The sequence below is a fragment of the Bubalus bubalis genome, chromosome 2 (assembly GCF_019923935.1).
Source record: "Bubalus bubalis isolate 160015118507 breed Murrah chromosome 2, NDDB_SH_1, whole genome shotgun sequence".
Lineage (NCBI taxonomy): Eukaryota > Metazoa > Chordata > Mammalia > Artiodactyla > Bovidae > Bubalus > Bubalus bubalis.
Genome location: NC_059158.1, coordinates 89,230,145 through 89,247,592, shown reverse-complemented (window position 1 = coordinate 89,247,592; position 17,448 = coordinate 89,230,145). Strand labels below are relative to the sequence as shown.

At 49.1% G+C, this 17,448-nt stretch overlaps 1 protein-coding gene across 13 annotated transcripts in view; it reads left to right on the top strand.

Annotated features, from left to right (window-relative positions):
• Positions 1–17,448, top strand: part of TANC1 (tetratricopeptide repeat, ankyrin repeat and coiled-coil containing 1) — a 252,857-nt gene that overhangs the window by 231,049 nt on the left and 4,360 nt on the right. For all 13 annotated transcript variants that reach the window (XM_044934922.2, XM_044934949.2, XM_044934939.2 and 10 more), the window contains 7 exons: positions 7,510–7,643; positions 9,226–9,349; positions 9,693–9,868; positions 12,720–12,852; positions 14,493–14,584; positions 16,269–16,415; positions 17,310–17,410. In XM_044934922.2, coding sequence (XP_044790857.2) covers positions 7,510–7,643; positions 9,226–9,349; positions 9,693–9,868; positions 12,720–12,852; positions 14,493–14,584; positions 16,269–16,415; positions 17,310–17,410 — 907 coding nt within the window. The remainder of the gene's footprint in view (positions 1–7,509; positions 7,644–9,225; positions 9,350–9,692; positions 9,869–12,719; positions 12,853–14,492; positions 14,585–16,268; positions 16,416–17,309; positions 17,411–17,448) is intronic.

The window sequence follows — 17,448 nt, the reverse complement described above, 5'->3', positions numbered from 1 at the left end:
GGTGCGTCCACAGCCTGTCCCCTTTCTGCCCTGGAAGACACCCGGGGGTTGCCCCTGACATGGGGACCTGTCCTCTGCTCAGAGGACATCAGGAATCCACTGAGTGTGTGTCCCAGTGCTGCGGGGCGGGTGAGGGGCGAGGAGGGCGCCTGTGGAGGCCCACAGAGGCATCTCGACTGCATATGGACTGGTGGCTTGACCGCTTACCAAGACCCGTGCCCCACCTCCATTGTGCTGCTTTTGCTGTACACAGAGGCCTTTGTTCTAGTGAGTTCCTTCCTTTTGATTAAAAAACACAACCTGGGCTTCCAACATAAAGACATGCACTCGTATGCATTTTGGTAGCTTAGAGCATCTTTACCCACAAACATGGCTGCTTGTTGTTTTGGACATTCCCTCCTAGCTCAGGAGGTTCACCTGCTCTCCTGTTGAAAAGTTACCTTGAATGTTTAAAACTCTTGTTGAAATATATTTGGATTTTTTCTGTTTTTGAGGCTGGGCACTAGTGGTAAAGAATCTGCCTGCCAGTGCAGGAGATGCAAGAGACACAGTTTTGATCCCTGGGTCTGGAAAAGGAGAGGAAATGGCCACCCACTCCAATATTTATGCCTGGGAAACCCCATGGACAGAGGAGCCTAGTGGGCTACAGACCGTGGGGTCTCAAAGAGTCAGATGCGACTGAGCATGCACACACTTGCGTAGTATGGTTTTGTCAGAAGGTCCCCCTTTTGCAGTGATCCCTCATGTGGGGTCCTGCCTTTAACTCTGCTCTCCTCGGCTCACATGTATCCCTTCGAGGAGAGGAGGGAACAGCACAATGTACATGCTTTAAATAATGCGGTGTGTAAGAGGATCTACCCAAAATGTGAGCATTCTCAGCATGCTTTAGAAGTGACAGCTGGTCAGAGCTGCAGTCTTCTGATAGGTTTTTGGCACAAAGTCTGTATGGAACGTGATTTATGTCATCCCATATTTTAGGAAATTGTTTTTAAATTGAATTTATGTTATTTATAGCACACATTATCCCTCAAAGGACTTGAAGAGGCTTCTTTGAAATAAAATATATAAGAAAAGGGAAAAAAGGTCACAAACAGGACACAAGGAACAGCGTGGATATTCCTGCCGTAATGTCCTGTGTGCTTGCCAGGTTGAACTACTGTTTTGGCCTTAGGATGCCTTTTGACCAGAGTGAGAAGGGAGCACACTCATTGTGGATTATTCTTACTGTCTGTGGGAGAAAGCTTAACAATTCTTCAGGAGAAGAAAAGTATTTTCTGGTACCCTTGTTCTAGAACAACATTCTTAGTCTGATTGATTGAATATTTTTTAAAAGAGATTCTTTAGGGGCCAAAGTGTGAGAGTTAAGAACTCAGACTCCAGCTGGACTCCCTGGCATCACATGCTTTCGTGCCTTCCACTAGCTGTGTGGCCTTAGGTGAGTTGTTTTAACTTCTCTGGGCCATAGTTTCCACATCAGTAAAACCAGGATGAGTGGTACTTGCCTCATAGAAGTTAGCTGTGTATTAAATAAATTTGTGAATTTGAAGGACCATGAAGTGTCCTGTAGGAAGCACTTCACAAATATCAGAGTATATTATTAAAATGTCAGAATCTTCTTATTTTCCTCCTGAGAGGAGATGAGCTCAAGGTCCTTCTAACTCTGCCATCTTGTCTGGTAATCTCACATTGCACTGTTTTTCTTATCCTTTTTTAAAAGTTCTAAAAACCTAGGTTCCTTAGAATCACAAAGTGCATCATCGCAAGAGACTATAAGGGACAAAGAAGTTTGATCACACGTGAAGTCCCGTGGCAGTTGCATATTTTATTTATTTAAAACAATTCCTTGGCAACTTGAGGTTCGTGTTTAATCTGTGTACAGAGACTGACGGCATGTTTTCACTCTAGAATTGGTCGCACATCAGGAGTGTCTGGGTTCCTCACATCTGGCTCCTGTCTTGCTTTATAAATAGTTCACTGGGAAATGGGCTGATACAGCAGGGGAGGCAACATTTTCACGTGCCGCTGGGTTGCTGCTTGTTGCCTTGTAACAGAGGTTCCCTCTCCTTGACCCCACTGAGACCTGCAGCTTCAGGCCCTCCTGGGAGACTTGTGCCACATGCTGACCATAAGGAAGGGTCAGAACAATGAGGAAGGTGTTCCAAACAGCCACTCGTGTGCTTCAGGGAGTATGTGGGCAGGACTGGCTTCCCGTTCATAAGGTCACCCTCCAGCATGGGCGTCCGCCAAGGCCAGGGGTGCCGGGCGCTCCTGGGAGTTGGTCTCCCAGAGCAATGGCATTTTCCGGTCAGGGCAGTCTTTATTGTGTATCGTTTTATCCTTTGCATTGTTGAGGGTTCAGGTCTTTGTGGAGATGAAGAATTTATAGCTGTTGGGAAGTTTATTCTTTTCATGGAAGCTTCCTCCTCCCTCAACCAGGAAGGAAATGCCTCACAGAACAAGGCTGTGAGCTTGGGTTTTTTATAAATGCAGTCTGTAGAAGGTGGAGGAGGGGGTGTCCCCTGGCTTTCCGGGAGGGGTCAGAGCGCTACTTGCGTTCAGTCAGAGGCCTTTGGGACCAGCCTGTCCGAGTGGCCGCCCTGCCCGGACCCACAGGGACAGCAAAGCGAAACACAGGCTGAGTAACCTCTGCGGTAGCAACTTCTCCAGAGGCCAGTTATTAGAAAGTGCAGGGGGAGGGGCTGCCACTCCCAAAGAGGTTTAAAAAACTGTGAAATCCCAAATTATTTTTCTAAGCGTCATAGTCTAGATAAGAGAGCGGAGCGGTCCCCAGCATTCCGTGATGCCTTTCACCTTGTTCTCCCGCCGAGGCTCCATCTTCTCTGCCTTTGTCACATCTAATGGTCTCCATCTTGGTCGCAACCCTGCTGCTTACCAGAGTTCATTTTCCATCCATTTTTCTGAGAGATGGGAAAAACCAGTATGTTAGGACATAAAGTGCACCAGTAAGCACAAGCACGGAAGCCCAGCTGAGCCCCTTGGCCCCCCTCCGTCCCTCTTGGGGCCATCTCAGCCGGCAGGAAGTGCTTCTGCGGCTGCAGCTGGCTCCTGTGCTCAGCTCGGGCCTGGCAGGGCGGCCTGGGTCGTCAGTGTCTGAGGTAAGGGAAGGTCAGTGTCCAGAAGCAGGGAACTGCCTGTGTGTGCTCCGACCTGTCACCCTTCTAAGGACAGAAGCGTGTCAGGGGGCGACAGTCGTCGTTGAAACCCCCAGGCTTGTTAAGCCACACATCCCTCTGTGTGTGAGAGAGAGAGACAGACCTGGCGTAAAATGTCATAAACAGCCCTGTTGATGGAATGACTGTGTTCCAGGTGAGTTGACAGTTGAGTTTTTGTAAATTGTGTCTTTGCCCAGAGAACTTTAGTGAGTATAAGATTCCTGCAAACGATCCATTTATGCAAGAATCATCTCTCCCTGATGTTTTTCAGTGAAGGTTTCGAATTGCTGAGTGTGAATTGGGTTTTCTTAAAATGAACATCTGCCACGACAAATCTCCCCATGCTCTGAAGACAGAAGACTGTATTCCTGCAGAAAAATTTTAGTCAGAAAATGATCTATGCCTTCATGGGAATTTAGCTGCAAAAATGCCACCTTGTTGAGGATTTTGCTAGTAGGAGAAATGATGTTCAGTGTGGGTCTTGAGAAGCGCCGTGAGCTCACACTGATATTTAGAGCCCACCGCCTTTTCATACCAAGTCCTTTTTCTTCCTCTTTCCTCGTCAAATTCCCTTGGCCAGAAGCCAAGGCCTTGCCACACCATCAGGTGCTTTCTCTCCTGTCCTGCTCCCTCCCCCTTCTTCTCTGGCCAGGCCGAGTGCACTGACCCTTGTCAGAGGCTGGTGGTCAGCCTGCGGCACAGCGTTTTTCCAGCAGAATAGCTGGAATTCCTGGGCAGAATTCTGCTGTGGTTTTGTTTGTTTAAGCATGTGGTTCACTCGTCTTCAGTCTCCCTTGTTTCCGAATATGGTATCCTTAGATCCTTGTGGTTGGTGAAACTTGAGATGCCCGCCCCCTCCACCAGCCTCAGGGGTCCTGATGACACCAAAGATTCAATCTGAGTTGAAAAGGGGAAACACAGGTCCCACTGTTTGGGGCGTCATTTGAAAGTAAGAGCCTGGTTAAGAATTTGTGATCCCTGTTAGGCCAACTGTGTGGGACTCCAGCCTGTGCGGAGAGGCATTTTACCATCTCAAAGGTGGGCTGATAACCGGAAGTGCAGCCAGTCCGGCTGGAAGGGAAGACAAGGGAATCCAGCCCGGTCTCTGGCGGCACTCTTCTCTGACTTCAGCTGCTCTAACTCCTGGCTCTTCTGGCGCCTTCCTCAAACACAGGGTCCTATTTTTAGTGCTGGGCTGTCATTTTTGATGTGCTGTTGTTGCCAAAAAAAAAAAAAAAAAAAATCACTGGCAGCTGCAAAAGAAATCTTGGTGTAAAGGCCCCGTTTATGATGCAGATGGAACTTGTTTACCAAATAAGAGAGACTGGAATGTCACGGTGGATCAGCCGCTCATCAAATGGAAGAGCCTTGAGTTTGTTCCTTCCATGTGGTCCTGCCCACATCTGGCCACATGCAGCGCGTGTGCCTGCTTTGTGCTCCCTGCGGAGGAGGGGCTCCCTAACTGCAGGGAGGTCTCCGAGGAGTCGCAGGCCCAGGTAGTAGCTCACATCCTCCGTGTCACCAACCAGCCCCGGGTGTTCAGATCCGTCTGAACCTAAACCAGTATATATATACCTGCTGCTGCTGCTGCTAAGTCGCTTCAGTCGTGTCCAACTCGGTGCGACCCCAGAGACGGCAGCCCACCAGGTTCCCCTGTCCCTGGGATTCTCCAGGCAAGAACACTGGAGTGGGCTGCCATTTCCTTCTCCAATGCATGAAAGTGAAAAGTGAAAGTGAAGTTGCTCAGTCATATCCGACTCCTAGTGACCCCATGGACTGCAGCGCACCAGGCTCCTCTGTCCATGGGATTTGCCAGGCAAGAGTACTGGAGTGGGGTGCCATTGCCTTCTCTAATATATATACCTAAACCAGTATAAATACTAGTCTGTTTACAGTATTTATATATAATTTATTTACAAACTTAGACATGTGACGGGTGGTGATGAGCCCGTTGGTATAACACAGGTCGGAATGACACCTGGGGTCAAGACCCTTGGTAGCTTCCACTTCATCCATCCGTGGTTTGTTCTGGTTTTCCCCATCTTCAGAAAACTGGAAAAGCAGGTAGGATTTCTTTGTCCCTCCAAGGGAGATGGGGCCCCTGTGCCACATTTATGTCCTTTGCTGTGTGCTCCTGGGAGCTAAGCCATGGCCAGGCCGACACAGCTGGAGTAGGAATGCTGTCTGTCCTGAGGGGTGTCTGGAGAGGACGCAAGGACCCTGCACTGCTGAGCCCCCAGTTCCCCACTTCAGCCGTCTGGGTGCTGGGGGACCCCTGGCTTCACAGGGGAGCTGGGCCCTGCCCTCTTGGAAAGGGGGCAGCTGGGGCCTGTCCTGCAACCGCCCAGGAGCGCTCAGTTCCAAACTGTTACCCTGTTTTGTTTTGTTCCTCGGAATCAGTGTTAAATCTGGGAGACTGACCCATTGCACTGCATTTAGCTGTGTAGCGTTTATTGCGGTTGCTGTATCGTGTTTGCACGGTGATCTGTTGATGGGGTTGGTGGTCCACGCCAGCTGGGCTGCTCCAGCTCAGGGCTGTGACGAGTACACATCTCTCTGTGCTCCATAGGCACCTCTGCTCCAGGGGCACCTCCAGGCTAAGCATCCTGTGCTACAGGGGCACCTCCGGGCGCACGTCTGGAAGGGTGTGAACGTCTTCAACCAGCACGGGGTCTCATTTTTGCGGTTACTTGGACTACTAGTGAGGTTGGGCACTTTCCATGAGTTATTGGCCTTTGGTCTTCACCTTTTGTGAACGGCCTATTTCTGTGTTTTCCCAGTTTTCATACTGAGGCATCTGACTGATTTGTAGGAATGCCAGGAGTCTGTAGGGGTGAGGCTGTATTTAAAGAATTGCCCCAGGACTAGAGCTGCAGCGTCAGGCTCAAGCTTCGTCCTTCCTTCTCTGCATTGGAGACAGCTTTCCTGCCGTGTCTCTTTCCCACCCTCACGCCTTCGTGTCCTCTGTCTAAGAGCGTCGTCCTGGCCGGGGGGACAACCACAACCTGCCACTGTCCTTCCCTCTAGACAGTGGTTCACATGCCATAGCTGAAGTCTCCTCTCCTAACTGAACCCCTTTTCTACTCATAATCCACCCCCCCCCCCCACCATTATGTGTCATGACCTGGGAGTGGAGAGGTGCAGCAGCTGCCATGAGGTGGTCCTGAGGGTTCCTGCCCTGTATTCTTGCCCTTCGCATAGTTCCTGCTTTGTCCTTGGCTGCCTCCCTGCAGAGTGTCCCCTGCCAGCAGCAGCTGCCTGCCTCAGGGCCAAACTGGGCTGTTCGCCTGGGCACACAAGTCCCTCCACAGTCTGCTCATCCTTTTTTTTTTTTTTTTTTTTTTTTTTTGCTTTCTCAACATCCTTAGTCCAGGATCTGGACTTGTTACAGAGATTCTAAGCTCCATGAAGGCAGGGATGATATGATACACTCTCACTGTCTCAGTATTTATTAGTTCTTGTGGACTGAAATGTATGACTTTAGGGGAAGAAGTGGAGAAGGCAATGGCACCCCACTCCAGTACTCTTGCCTGGAAAATCCCATGGATGGAGGAGCCTGGAAGGCTACATGCAGTCCATGGGGTCGCTGAGGGTCGGACACGACTGAGCGACTTCCCTTTCACTTTTCACTTTCATGCATTGGAGAAGGAAATGGCAACCCACTCAGTGTTCTTTCCTGGAGAATCCCAGGGACGGGGGAGCCTGGTGGGCTGCCATCTCTGGGGTCGCACAGAGTTGGACATGACTGAAGTGACTTAGCAGCAGTAGCAGGGGAAGAAGAGAGGCTGGACAGTAATACTGATCTCTGTGCTTGTGTTGCCCCATACTGTTGTTGTCTCATACTGTGAAAAAAACCGACAATAAAACACATGCTTTGTGGCTCCTGAATCTGCATTTGGGCTGGGCTTGTAGAGAAGGTTCTCACAGATGGCGCTGCTGTGATAGAGTGGCTTGGTGGAGTCTGGGGCTCCATTTCCAGGATGGCACGTGCATGTGGTGGCCGGGGTTGCTGGCTCTCTGCGGGGACGTCAGCCACACACAGCTTCTCCCGGTGGCCTCATCTCAAGGCTGCCTGGGCTTCCTCATAGCATGGCGTCTGGTTCCAAGGCGTGTTCCAAGGAATTGGAAGCTGCCCTTGGGGCCTGGGCCCACACACTGGTGCAGCATCATTTCTGCTGTATTCTGTTGGTCTGAGGTGTCACAGAGCTCACCCAGATTCAGTGGGGGCAGAGTGCGTGGTTCCCTTCCTCTCAGTGGGAGGGGTGTCAGAGGATCTGTGGCCTCCTTTGGCTACCACCCTGTGGCCATCATGCTAACAGTCTCCTCCTCCCTGTAGCCCTGACGGCCGCTGCCGGACGAGGCAAGCTGGAGGTCTGTGAGCTGCTGCTGGAGCGTGGAGCTGCCGTGTCTCGGACTAACAGGAGAGGGGTCCCTCCATTGTTCTGCGCGGCACGCCAGGGGCATTGGCAGGTACCCAGGGGACCCTGGAGGCTTCAGAAACAGTGGTTGGAAAAAGTGCCCATCGCCGCTGCTGGACCCTGTTTTTCTCACATTTTTGGCTTCTACTTGTATGGAGAGTCCTGCAGCATCAGGGCAGACCTCTGACTGGCCAGCATAGTCAGCTGTGTGGGCTGGTAACCAGGTCAGAGACCCATAGCCACTTCCCTTAACCAAGGAAGGGAGTGGAGCTGGTGAAGCCCATCATGTCATCAGGAGATTTGCTGTAACAGAGTTGTTATCATACCAGGATGACCCATTTGCCCAGCGCACTTGGGAGAGGAGTGGTCCTGCTGTGCTCTTTGGGGAAGGAAGTGTCTCCCTCTGGTCCTGCACTGTGACTCAGGCTGCTTTCTTTTACTGGGAGTGATGTGCTGCTGCTCGTAATTAAGGGATCCTGAGAGCAGCGGTTTAGTCTTGCATTCCTTCATTTTGTAAACACTGACCATGTATCTACCCCATGCCTGGCTCCAGGTTACACACGGCTGCATAAAAAACAAACGGCTCTCACCACATCCTTTATAGGAAGAATTTTCTAGACCCCAGTTTACATCATGGAGTCGTGACCCTTCTGATTCCTGCCAGCTCTGTCAGTAGGAGCCTTGAGGGCTCCACACCAAGGTTCTGGCTTTTCTCCTTTCCAGTTCTAAAAGCTTGGTTCGTCCCATCCGTTCCCTGTTACTCTCACAGCCCCCTGCTATGTCCTAGCTGATCCTCTCTCCTGGTCTTAGTGTCCCCTAAGTGGTGAGGAAGTTTGGAAGCATTTGTTGGTGGGTCCAGAATGAGAAAGCAGTGGGAACACGCCCCCTTCTTGTGGTGGCATTAGAACAAATGTGGTCCTGGAGGGAGAGAAGCTGCACCACTGCCCCCAGGACCACTGCCTCTCCCACTGGGAGGGCATTGCAGGAGATGCCACTGCCCCCTAGGCAGAGCAGCTCCCGCTGGGAGGGCATTGCAGGAGATGCCACTGCCCCCTAGGCAGAGCAGCTCCCACTGGGAGGGCACTGCAGGAGATGCTTGTCTGGTTTTTTTGGTCCTCCTTTCACCATGTCCTGTTTAAAGGCATAACTTTGAGGCAGAGACTCTTGTCCAGGAAGCTTTGGTAAAATCCCCCTGGTGTGAAGGTCCAGCTGTCCCTGGAAGCAGACGGCTGAGGGGAGAGGGTAGGTGTTTCCCCACCAGGAACGTGGCGTCAGTGCCCTGTGGGGCCCTGGCTCACTCCCCTTGGTTCTGCTCAGCTGCTCCATAGTGGCTCATAGTGGCTGAGCCTGACTGTGCTCAGGAGCCCCCTCTCCTTCAAACTGCTGCCTTGCGTGTGCCTGTGTTATAGACAGAGTAATGAATTGGGTGTGTTAAAAAGAGCATATATTTGAAAGAAGAGTCTGTTCAAAGAAATAAAATATAAAGATTTTACAAGCCCCTTGGATCACATAACTTAGAGGGGTTTTTGAAAAGAGTCCTTTCACTCCTCTTAAAGGTGGAACAACCAGCCCGAGCAGAGAGCATGTGATTTCAGATGCAGCAGCAAGTGTGTGATCCCGAGTGTTTCTTTCAGATTGTTAGGTTGCTCTTGGACCACGGCTGTGACGTGAACCTAAGTGACAAGCAGGGCCGGACGCCCCTCATGGTGGCTGCTTGCGAAGGGCACCTGAGCACCGTGGAATTTCTCCTTTCAAAAGGTAGCGGCACTGTCCCCCTGTGAGGGCTTCTCTTGGGTGGACAAAGAAAAGAGCTTTGGCAGACCCATTTAATACTTTCTGATTCAGTTTTTTTTAAAAAAAATCTCTTTATTAAGTCTATTAGTTATGGACGTTTTCTGCCTTGCACACAAGTAGAGGGTTTAGGGGTGCGTCCCATGTACCCATTGCTCAGCTACAGCAGGGATGATCGTTTCACCTGTCAGCTACAGATTTCACCAGCCTGGTGGCCATATTCTGCAAGCCAGGCCCCTATGGATGCAGAAGGGTTTGCTCAGGTCTGGCCTTTCCGAAGTCACATTTATTGAATGGGCTTCTCTTTCAGGTGCCACCCTTTCTTCTCTGGACAAGGAGGGTCTGTCGGCATTAAGCTGGGCGTGTCTGAAAGGTCACAGGGCTGTTGTCCAGTTCCTAGTGGAGGAGGGAGCCGAGATCGACCAGACGGACAAGAACGGCCGCAGCCCCCTGGACCTGGCCGCCTTCTACGGCGACGCGGAGACCGTAGGTACCGCGGTGGCCGTACTCCCCACCCGCGCCAGGTGGCCCGGGCCACCTACTGATCTGGGATCCGAGCCATCCCCAAGTGTGTGCGATGCCACCCCAGTGTGGCCGGGCTGTACGCGTGTGCCGTGGGTGGCTTTCGCTTTCTGCTAGTTCTGTGGCATGCGGTCTGTTTCAGAACTGGAGTCAAGATTCTGATAGATTCTTAAAAGCTTAAAATTCCATGATGACAAACTGCACACACACACATGGATGCAGCACGCATCCGTGAGCATGTGTACGCACATGCACGTGTAGCTTTATTTTCTTATAATTGTCATAGAAATAGAATTCCTGTATAGTTCATTTAAAAATCACTTTTATATATGTGAGAAATAACTGCTCAGTTAGTTGGTTTGCTTTTAAATCAATGCAGCTTTGTCTTGAAATAATATAAAATGCTTTGGGCACTGTCTTTATCTCTTTGTCAAATACCTGAGTCCCTAACTGAGAAATGAAGGGATAAAACCTTAATAAATGAAAAACCACAAAATGTCTTTCAGGGAAAAACCCACATCTTTGTTAGTCTCTACGTTCCATGCACCAAGCAGGTGTTGGAGGAATGTTCAGCTCCCTGAGAATGGTCATTTATGAATAGTTACGTGTGTCTAACATGAGAATTAGACAGGTACTGTGTTGCTGGGAGCTGTGGACCTTGGGGCGGAAGCCATCCTGCACATCTGTGCCTGGTGCTTTTAAAAGGCAGTGATATTAGAATTAAATGGTCTCAATTTCCTGGACATTATAAATTGTACATAAGTATCAGTTTTCAAAAACAGCTATTTAAACCTCACATCTCCACACTTTTCTTTCTCCGTTTTTGTTACCTTACCAGATCCTCTAGTTTATCAACATTAGGGAAGAGTGAAGGAGCTTAGTATTCTGTCATTTAAAAAAAAAAAAAAATTGGGTATAAACACATAACATAAAATTGACCATCGTAACCTTCCTAAGTGAAGACTTCAGTACTGCTACATACACGGCACGTTGTGCAGCCAGAGCCCAGGCTCCTTTTACGTGTAAAACGGAAACAGCACCCACTAAACAGTAAGCCCTTGTTACCACCCCTCACCCCCAGCCTCCGGCAGCTGTCTTTCTATCAGTACTTTCTCTTTCTCTGAATGACAACGTTTGGTCCTTCATACAAGTGGAATCATACGATATTTGTCTTCTTGTGACTGACTTATTTCACTCAGCATATGTCTTCTAGGTTTGTCCATGTCATAGCACGTGTCAGGATGTCCTCAAGGCTGAGTAATATTCCGTTTATGTATTTGCCTTATGTTGTTAATCCATTCATCCACTCAGTGGGCACGTGCACTGCTTCCGCCTCTTGGCTATTAGGAATAGTGCTGTTATGAACATGGGTATGCAAATATTTCATCGAGATCTTGCAAATTCTTGGAGATCTATGCATTCTCTTGAGTAGATACCCAGAAGTAAGAGTGTTGAGTCACGCGGTAATACTGTTCTTAATTTTTTGAGGAACCTTCATACTGTGTCCATAGTGGTTCCATCCTATCAGCAGTGCTCATGGGCACCTGTTTCTCCATATCCTCTCTAACACTTGCTTTCTGTTTCATTCTGTCTTTTTTAACAGTTCAGTTCAGTTGCTCAGTCGTGTCCGACTCTTTGCGGCCCCATGAATTGCAGCACCCCAGGCCTCCCTGTCCATTTAACAGTAGCTGTCCTAATAGTTAATAACTTGTTTTGTGTCTTTGATTTGCTGTTCCCTAGTGATGAACATTTTCTCACATGTTTATTGGCCATCTGTATGTCATCTTTGGAAAAATGTCTGTTCAGATACTTTGCCTATTTTTTCAGTTTTATTGAAGTATGGTTGATTTACAGTGTGCTAACTTCTGTGCAGAATGACTCAGTTATACATATATATATATTTTTTTTAATATTCTTTCCATTATGGCTTATCACAGCTTTGCCTATTTTTAAATTGGGTTATTTGAGGCTTTTGTTGTTGAGTTGTAGGAGTTCTTTACATATCCTGGATATTAATCCCTCTAGTGTGTTGTTTTGTGAACAGCTGGTGTACTGATAAGATGTATCAGATCCATATGAAACTCTAAGCAATCTACAGATTTTTCCAGTGAGTGGAGCCGTTCTCCTGGCAATTTCTGTTTCTGTCAAACCGCAGTGTGGTTTTCTTTCTTGTTCTCTGTTTAGCCCAAGTGACAGCTGTTTTGTCACATCAAGTCAGTCTTGGTAGCATTGTCTTAAGCTTTCCATCTTTAAAGCTTAGCTTTAAGCTTTAAGCTAAGAGATTGCAAATCTCTTTCCTATACCTTAAAAGTGAATTATAATTGGGTCCGGTGGATCCTAGCCTTTTCAGGTTCTGTATCCAGGCTGTGTGGATCTGAGTATTTCTGGAGTGCCCGTTGCCGTGACCTGGTAGCTCGTTGGAGCTATGGCAGAAGCCTGTCTCCTAATAAGTAATTGGAGATGAAAAAGTGACTATCTCATCTCCGTGGCCTGGGAAGTAGGGTGCGGAAGACAGGTGAAGGCGTGCGTGTACCTGTCTGTGGTCTGGGTGACGGACACACTCCCCACCCACTTCCGGAGCATCTGCCTGCCTTCCTCATTGCCAACATCACAGTCACTTTAGCAGAGCAGGTTTGAGCTGTGGACTGCAATTTCTCTGCTTTGTCCTGTGTCAACTTTATTTCCATTCTAGGATCCCATTAGGCCAGAGGCATCCGAGATCAGAGTGAAGTAAGATCGCCAGCTTCCACACCGGCCTCGGGTAGGCAAGGGCTCCTCTGCCTGTGCCCTCAGGGCCTGTGCGCTCTCTCTGCAGGTGCTGTATCTGGTGGACAAGGGGGCTGTGATTGAGCACGTGGACCACAGCGGTATGCGGCCCTTGGACAGAGCCATTGGTTGTCGGAACACATCTGTAGTAGTTACGCTGCTGAGAAAAGGAGCCAAATTAGGTCAGTGAACAAACACCTCAGTGCAGCAACAAGGGGAAGGGTAGCTTCAGATTTTAGAGCTCGTGAGGGACTGCATTCACCTGCTCCCAGGTTAAGGAGTAAGAGGTCGGGTGTATGGAGGGTTTTTTTTTTTTTTTTTTTTCGGTCTGTCTCTGCTGCTGCTGCTGCTAAGTCGCTTCAGTCATGCCCGACTTGTGCGACCCCATAGACGGCAGCCCACCAGGCTCCCCCGTCCCTGGGATTCTCCAGGCAAGAACGCTAGAGTGGGTTGCCATTTCCTTCTCCAATGCATGAAAGTGAAAAGTGAAAGGGAAGTCGCTCAGTCGTGTCCGACTCCTAGCGACCCCATGGACTGCAGCCCACCAGGGCCCTCCGTCCGTGGGATTTTCCAGGCAAGAGTACTGGAGTGGGGTGCCATTGTCTTCTCCGTCGGTCCCTCTCTAAGACTCAGTTAATCACAGTCATTCAGAGTGTTTAAAAGAGGAGAAAGGGCAGAGGCCAGTGTTGAGGGATAGCCCAGCACTGGGGGTGTCGGGGGTGCGTGGGAGCCACAGTGGAAGCAGTTCTGGGGGGCTCCATGGGAGGGACTAAGGGTGGGTGGGCAAGAGCTGGCGGGTGGCTGTCATGAGCAGGCGAGTGTGAGGACCACTGTTTGGGAGGCGGCGTCTGGTCTGCCAGGAAGGGCAGTGGCAACCCCAGCACACGTTCTGGGAGAGAAAGTTCTCAGGATTTATGGAGATAAGATGGGTGACTTAAGGATATCAAGGGTGAGAGCTCTGAGAGGTAGGACCATGGCACAATTCAGAGTGTGGGGAAGGGCACCCAGACCACACTGGTTTTTTTCTGGTTTCATGTCAGACCTTTGGCTGCCAGCAGTTCTGGGGAGGGGACTGCGATGAAGGTGAAATATCATTAAGCAGCTCATAGTATCAGGAACTATTATGAGCAGTTTCATGTTTTACCTTATTTCATCGTCACCTGCCCTATGAGAGGGGAATGAGCATACAGCATCACGTCACAGAGGAGGAACCCAGCTGAAGGTGGGGAATAGCTCCCTGAGGTCATGGTGAGCGGCAGGCCACTGTGAACCTGAGTCTGCCTCCTGAGTCTGTCCTTAAGCGCTGCTCCCTGTGCGTGTTGGCACGAGGCTTAGCAGAGCTTGTGGCCGCGCTGGCCACTGGGGGAGAGACGGGGACACGGGCGGAGGCAGGGAGGCCGGGGGCAGCAGGGCCAGAGCTCACGTCTCAGCGCGGACTTGGTTGTGACTCTGAGGCGAGTGTGAGAGATTCTGTGAACGCTGGCCTGCCTTCACCTGTCTGTGGTCTGACAGCACTGCAGGGAGCTAAGGAGATGACTTGGAAGCAGATCTCCACAGGAGGGAGGGTGGCTCGTGGCCCCACTGATGCCTTGGTGTCCCAGTGCTTTTTTCCATCTCAGTGACGGTGTGTGCGGGGTGCAGCTCCCTGCTAAGCACTCTCTTCTCTTCGTTGTATTGTTATCCGGGGTCTGCAGGACATGCTGCAGGGTGCTCTGAGGCTGGGTGCTCTGCTGTGTGCAGGCTTAGCTGTGGTGTATTAAAGTATGGAACTCCTTGCCTCCAAGCCCGCCCGAGTGCCTCTGAACACATGTTTATTTTGCAGGAAATGCTGCCTGGGCGATGGCTACTTCCAAACCTGATATTTTGATTATACTTTTACAGAAATTGATGGAGGAAGGAAACGTGATGTACAAAGTAAGTGGTATCGCCCTTTCTGGGACGCCGTGACAGCCTGCAAGCAACCTTAGTTGGGGGTGTAATGGATATAGCTGTGCTGCTACACAGGATGCACGTAGCTCAGCGAGGAGACGTTCCGGGAGGTGCCATCCTGGCCTCAAGCCCGGGCTTTGATATCTTAACAGCAGAATCTTCCAGGTGGAACGCACTCCTCTTTGTGTCTGGGAACCATTATTTCTGAACAAATCCTTGTGGCTGTAACTATGATTTACAGCCTGAAGCCTTGCTATGGAGGCAGAGTAGCTTCTAGTTTAACGGGCACGTCCTACAGGAAATTCTTTGGCGCCTAGAATCATGAGACATGGGAAAGGAACACTCAGGAGACATTTTCATAAGAATCATGCAATCTCCCAAGCCTTTATTATCTTCATTTTAGTATCTATAAGCCTCTGGAATTTGAAACTGTTTCTGGAGAGATTTTTACTTAAAATAGTCAATAATATATAATACTCAGGAGGCAAATTAATTTTTTTCTCATTTTCCCTTAGAAATGTAAAGACAATTTAAAGAGTAGGGATTTTGACTTGAGCAAATTTCACACTAAGACGTCCAGTTTAGATCGGGGGTCAGTACACTTTGCCTGGAGAGAGGAGGGGAGTAACTGTGGTAGGCTTTGCTCTGTGGTTCTTGTCACACACACCACACACCCTGCACCCCACCCCCGCCGCAAACTGTGCTCTTGTGGCACAGACTCAGCCACAATGACACACAGAGGAGCCAGGCCAGGTTCCAAAGCGTGTGTGCAGAAATAGCAGGCCAGGTTTGGCCCAGAAACTGTAGTTTGCAAACCCTGAGTTTAGAGAAATAGGCCATTTCCATAGATCATCATTCTTTCCAGGTCTCTGATTAGAAAGAATTAAAAGATTATGAAAACAAAAAACTATCAATACATCATGACCATTTTAATCCTTTTTGCCATGAAGCAGCTGCACTTGCTGTGTTTTCCTTTTCTTTCTGTATTTTCCTTTTCTTTCTTTTTTTTTTTTAAAATAATAACAAATAAATAGGCGTATAGCATGACCCAGCAGGGTTCCTGGCTTGGAATCAGTTTGAAATTGAGTTCAGAGTGTGTATTGTTGTGGCTTTGAAGTGGTTTTAATATGAATTTTGGTAGGCAATTATGTTAGAAATACTAAGCCATTTTCAACAGACTTCATACCTGCTGCGAGACAGACCCGACAGAGCAAATGGATTTCTTTAGCCTTGAAAATGATGTGCAGTGCTGCGTGGGGTTTTAAAGCCCGTGTTTTAGTTTTTCTTAAAAGAAAAATTATTATTCTCCAGCAAGCTCTAGGTTTATCCACAAGACTCTACTTGCCTTGAGAACGCCATTATTTTTCCATCTGATTTGTTAACGCTTTGCATGAAAGTGTCCTTACATGAGAGATCATTCGTGAAATGTTTGTTGAAAATATGTAACGGGGACGATAGTCCAGTGTTTTAAGACTGATAGCTATGGGTTTGGCGATTTATGGATCCCTCTGTATAACCGGGTTCTGGTCACAGACACCTGTGTGGGCAGTGAGGCCACGTGACCCTGCCAGTTTGTGGACTGGTTCTGGCCACAGCCCATCCTCATCAGGGTCCTTATTCATCTTGCAGCCTCTGAAAAAGATAAATTTCTCTGTTTTTTTATTCCTAGAAAGGGAAGATGAAAGAGGCAGCCCAGAGGTACCAGTACGCCTTAAGGAAGTTTCCTCGAGAAGGATTCGGAGAGGACATGAGACCATTCAATGAGCTAAGAGTTTCCCTCTATCTCAATCTGTCTCGCTGCCGAAGAAAAACAAATGTAAGCCCCTTATTCCAGTCTTTCAGCCATAGACTGTTCTCATGTTGGAGGAGGCCTGGCCTTCCACGCCCTAATCCTCAGACTGCCTGTCTTGTGTTTGCACTTTTCTATAAGCTTGGTACACGGGGAGCTGCTTGCCTGGGGTGACTGTCATTAGATCACGGCGCCCACCCCCACCCCCCACAGTGTGGAGAGGAGTGCACGTGGGTATGGTTTCTGTGTCTCAATGATGAGCACATGCAAACCGCTCCTCCACCTCTGCCCAGCTGCATGCGGCCGAGCTGTCATGAGTGGTCTGTCCCCAGGTTCAGAAGGAAAGGGCATTGTTGTAAAATTCAACACAAATGTGTTACATACAGTCTGCCTAGTGTTTATTATGTTTGCTTAAAAGGTAAGCCAGGAACTGGTTAGTTCATAATTAATTAACCGTAGTTAACTCACAGTTAACTTATAACTGGATTTGTTTCAGTACCACTTTCTTTCTTTTTAACTGCATCCTGCCTCCAGCAAGCCTGTGACCTTCCTGCTTCTGTGCCCACATACTCTTCCGTCTTCCTGAGGCATCTGTGCCCCCCAAGGCTCCCTCCCCCCCACCCCCCACCCCTGGGTGCCGGCTCTCATTGGCCTTCACTTTGCTCCACTGCTTCCAACACTGTTCTCTCTCCAGAGTTCAACGATTTTTGCTTCTCTGTTGGATTCTTCCCATAAGAACATTAATACACTTTAGCTGTCACCCAACTCTACAACAGAAAACCTGACTTGCCTTCCGCTTCACCTTGCTCCGACTGTGTCCCAGTTCTCTGTCAACCTCTAGAGCAAAACTCTTGTTAAAAACTTGGCTGTCATCATGTTTCAGTGCTGCTTCTGACTTGTGTATTTAAATATTGATACCAGGACTTCGGCATGGCAGAAGAATTTGCTTCCAAGGCCCTTGAGTTGAAACCAAAGTCCTACGAAGCCTTTTATGCCAGGGCGAGAGCCAAGAGAAGTAGCAGGTACTGTCTGGGGTTAGATGGGAGGCTAGTGAAGCCTT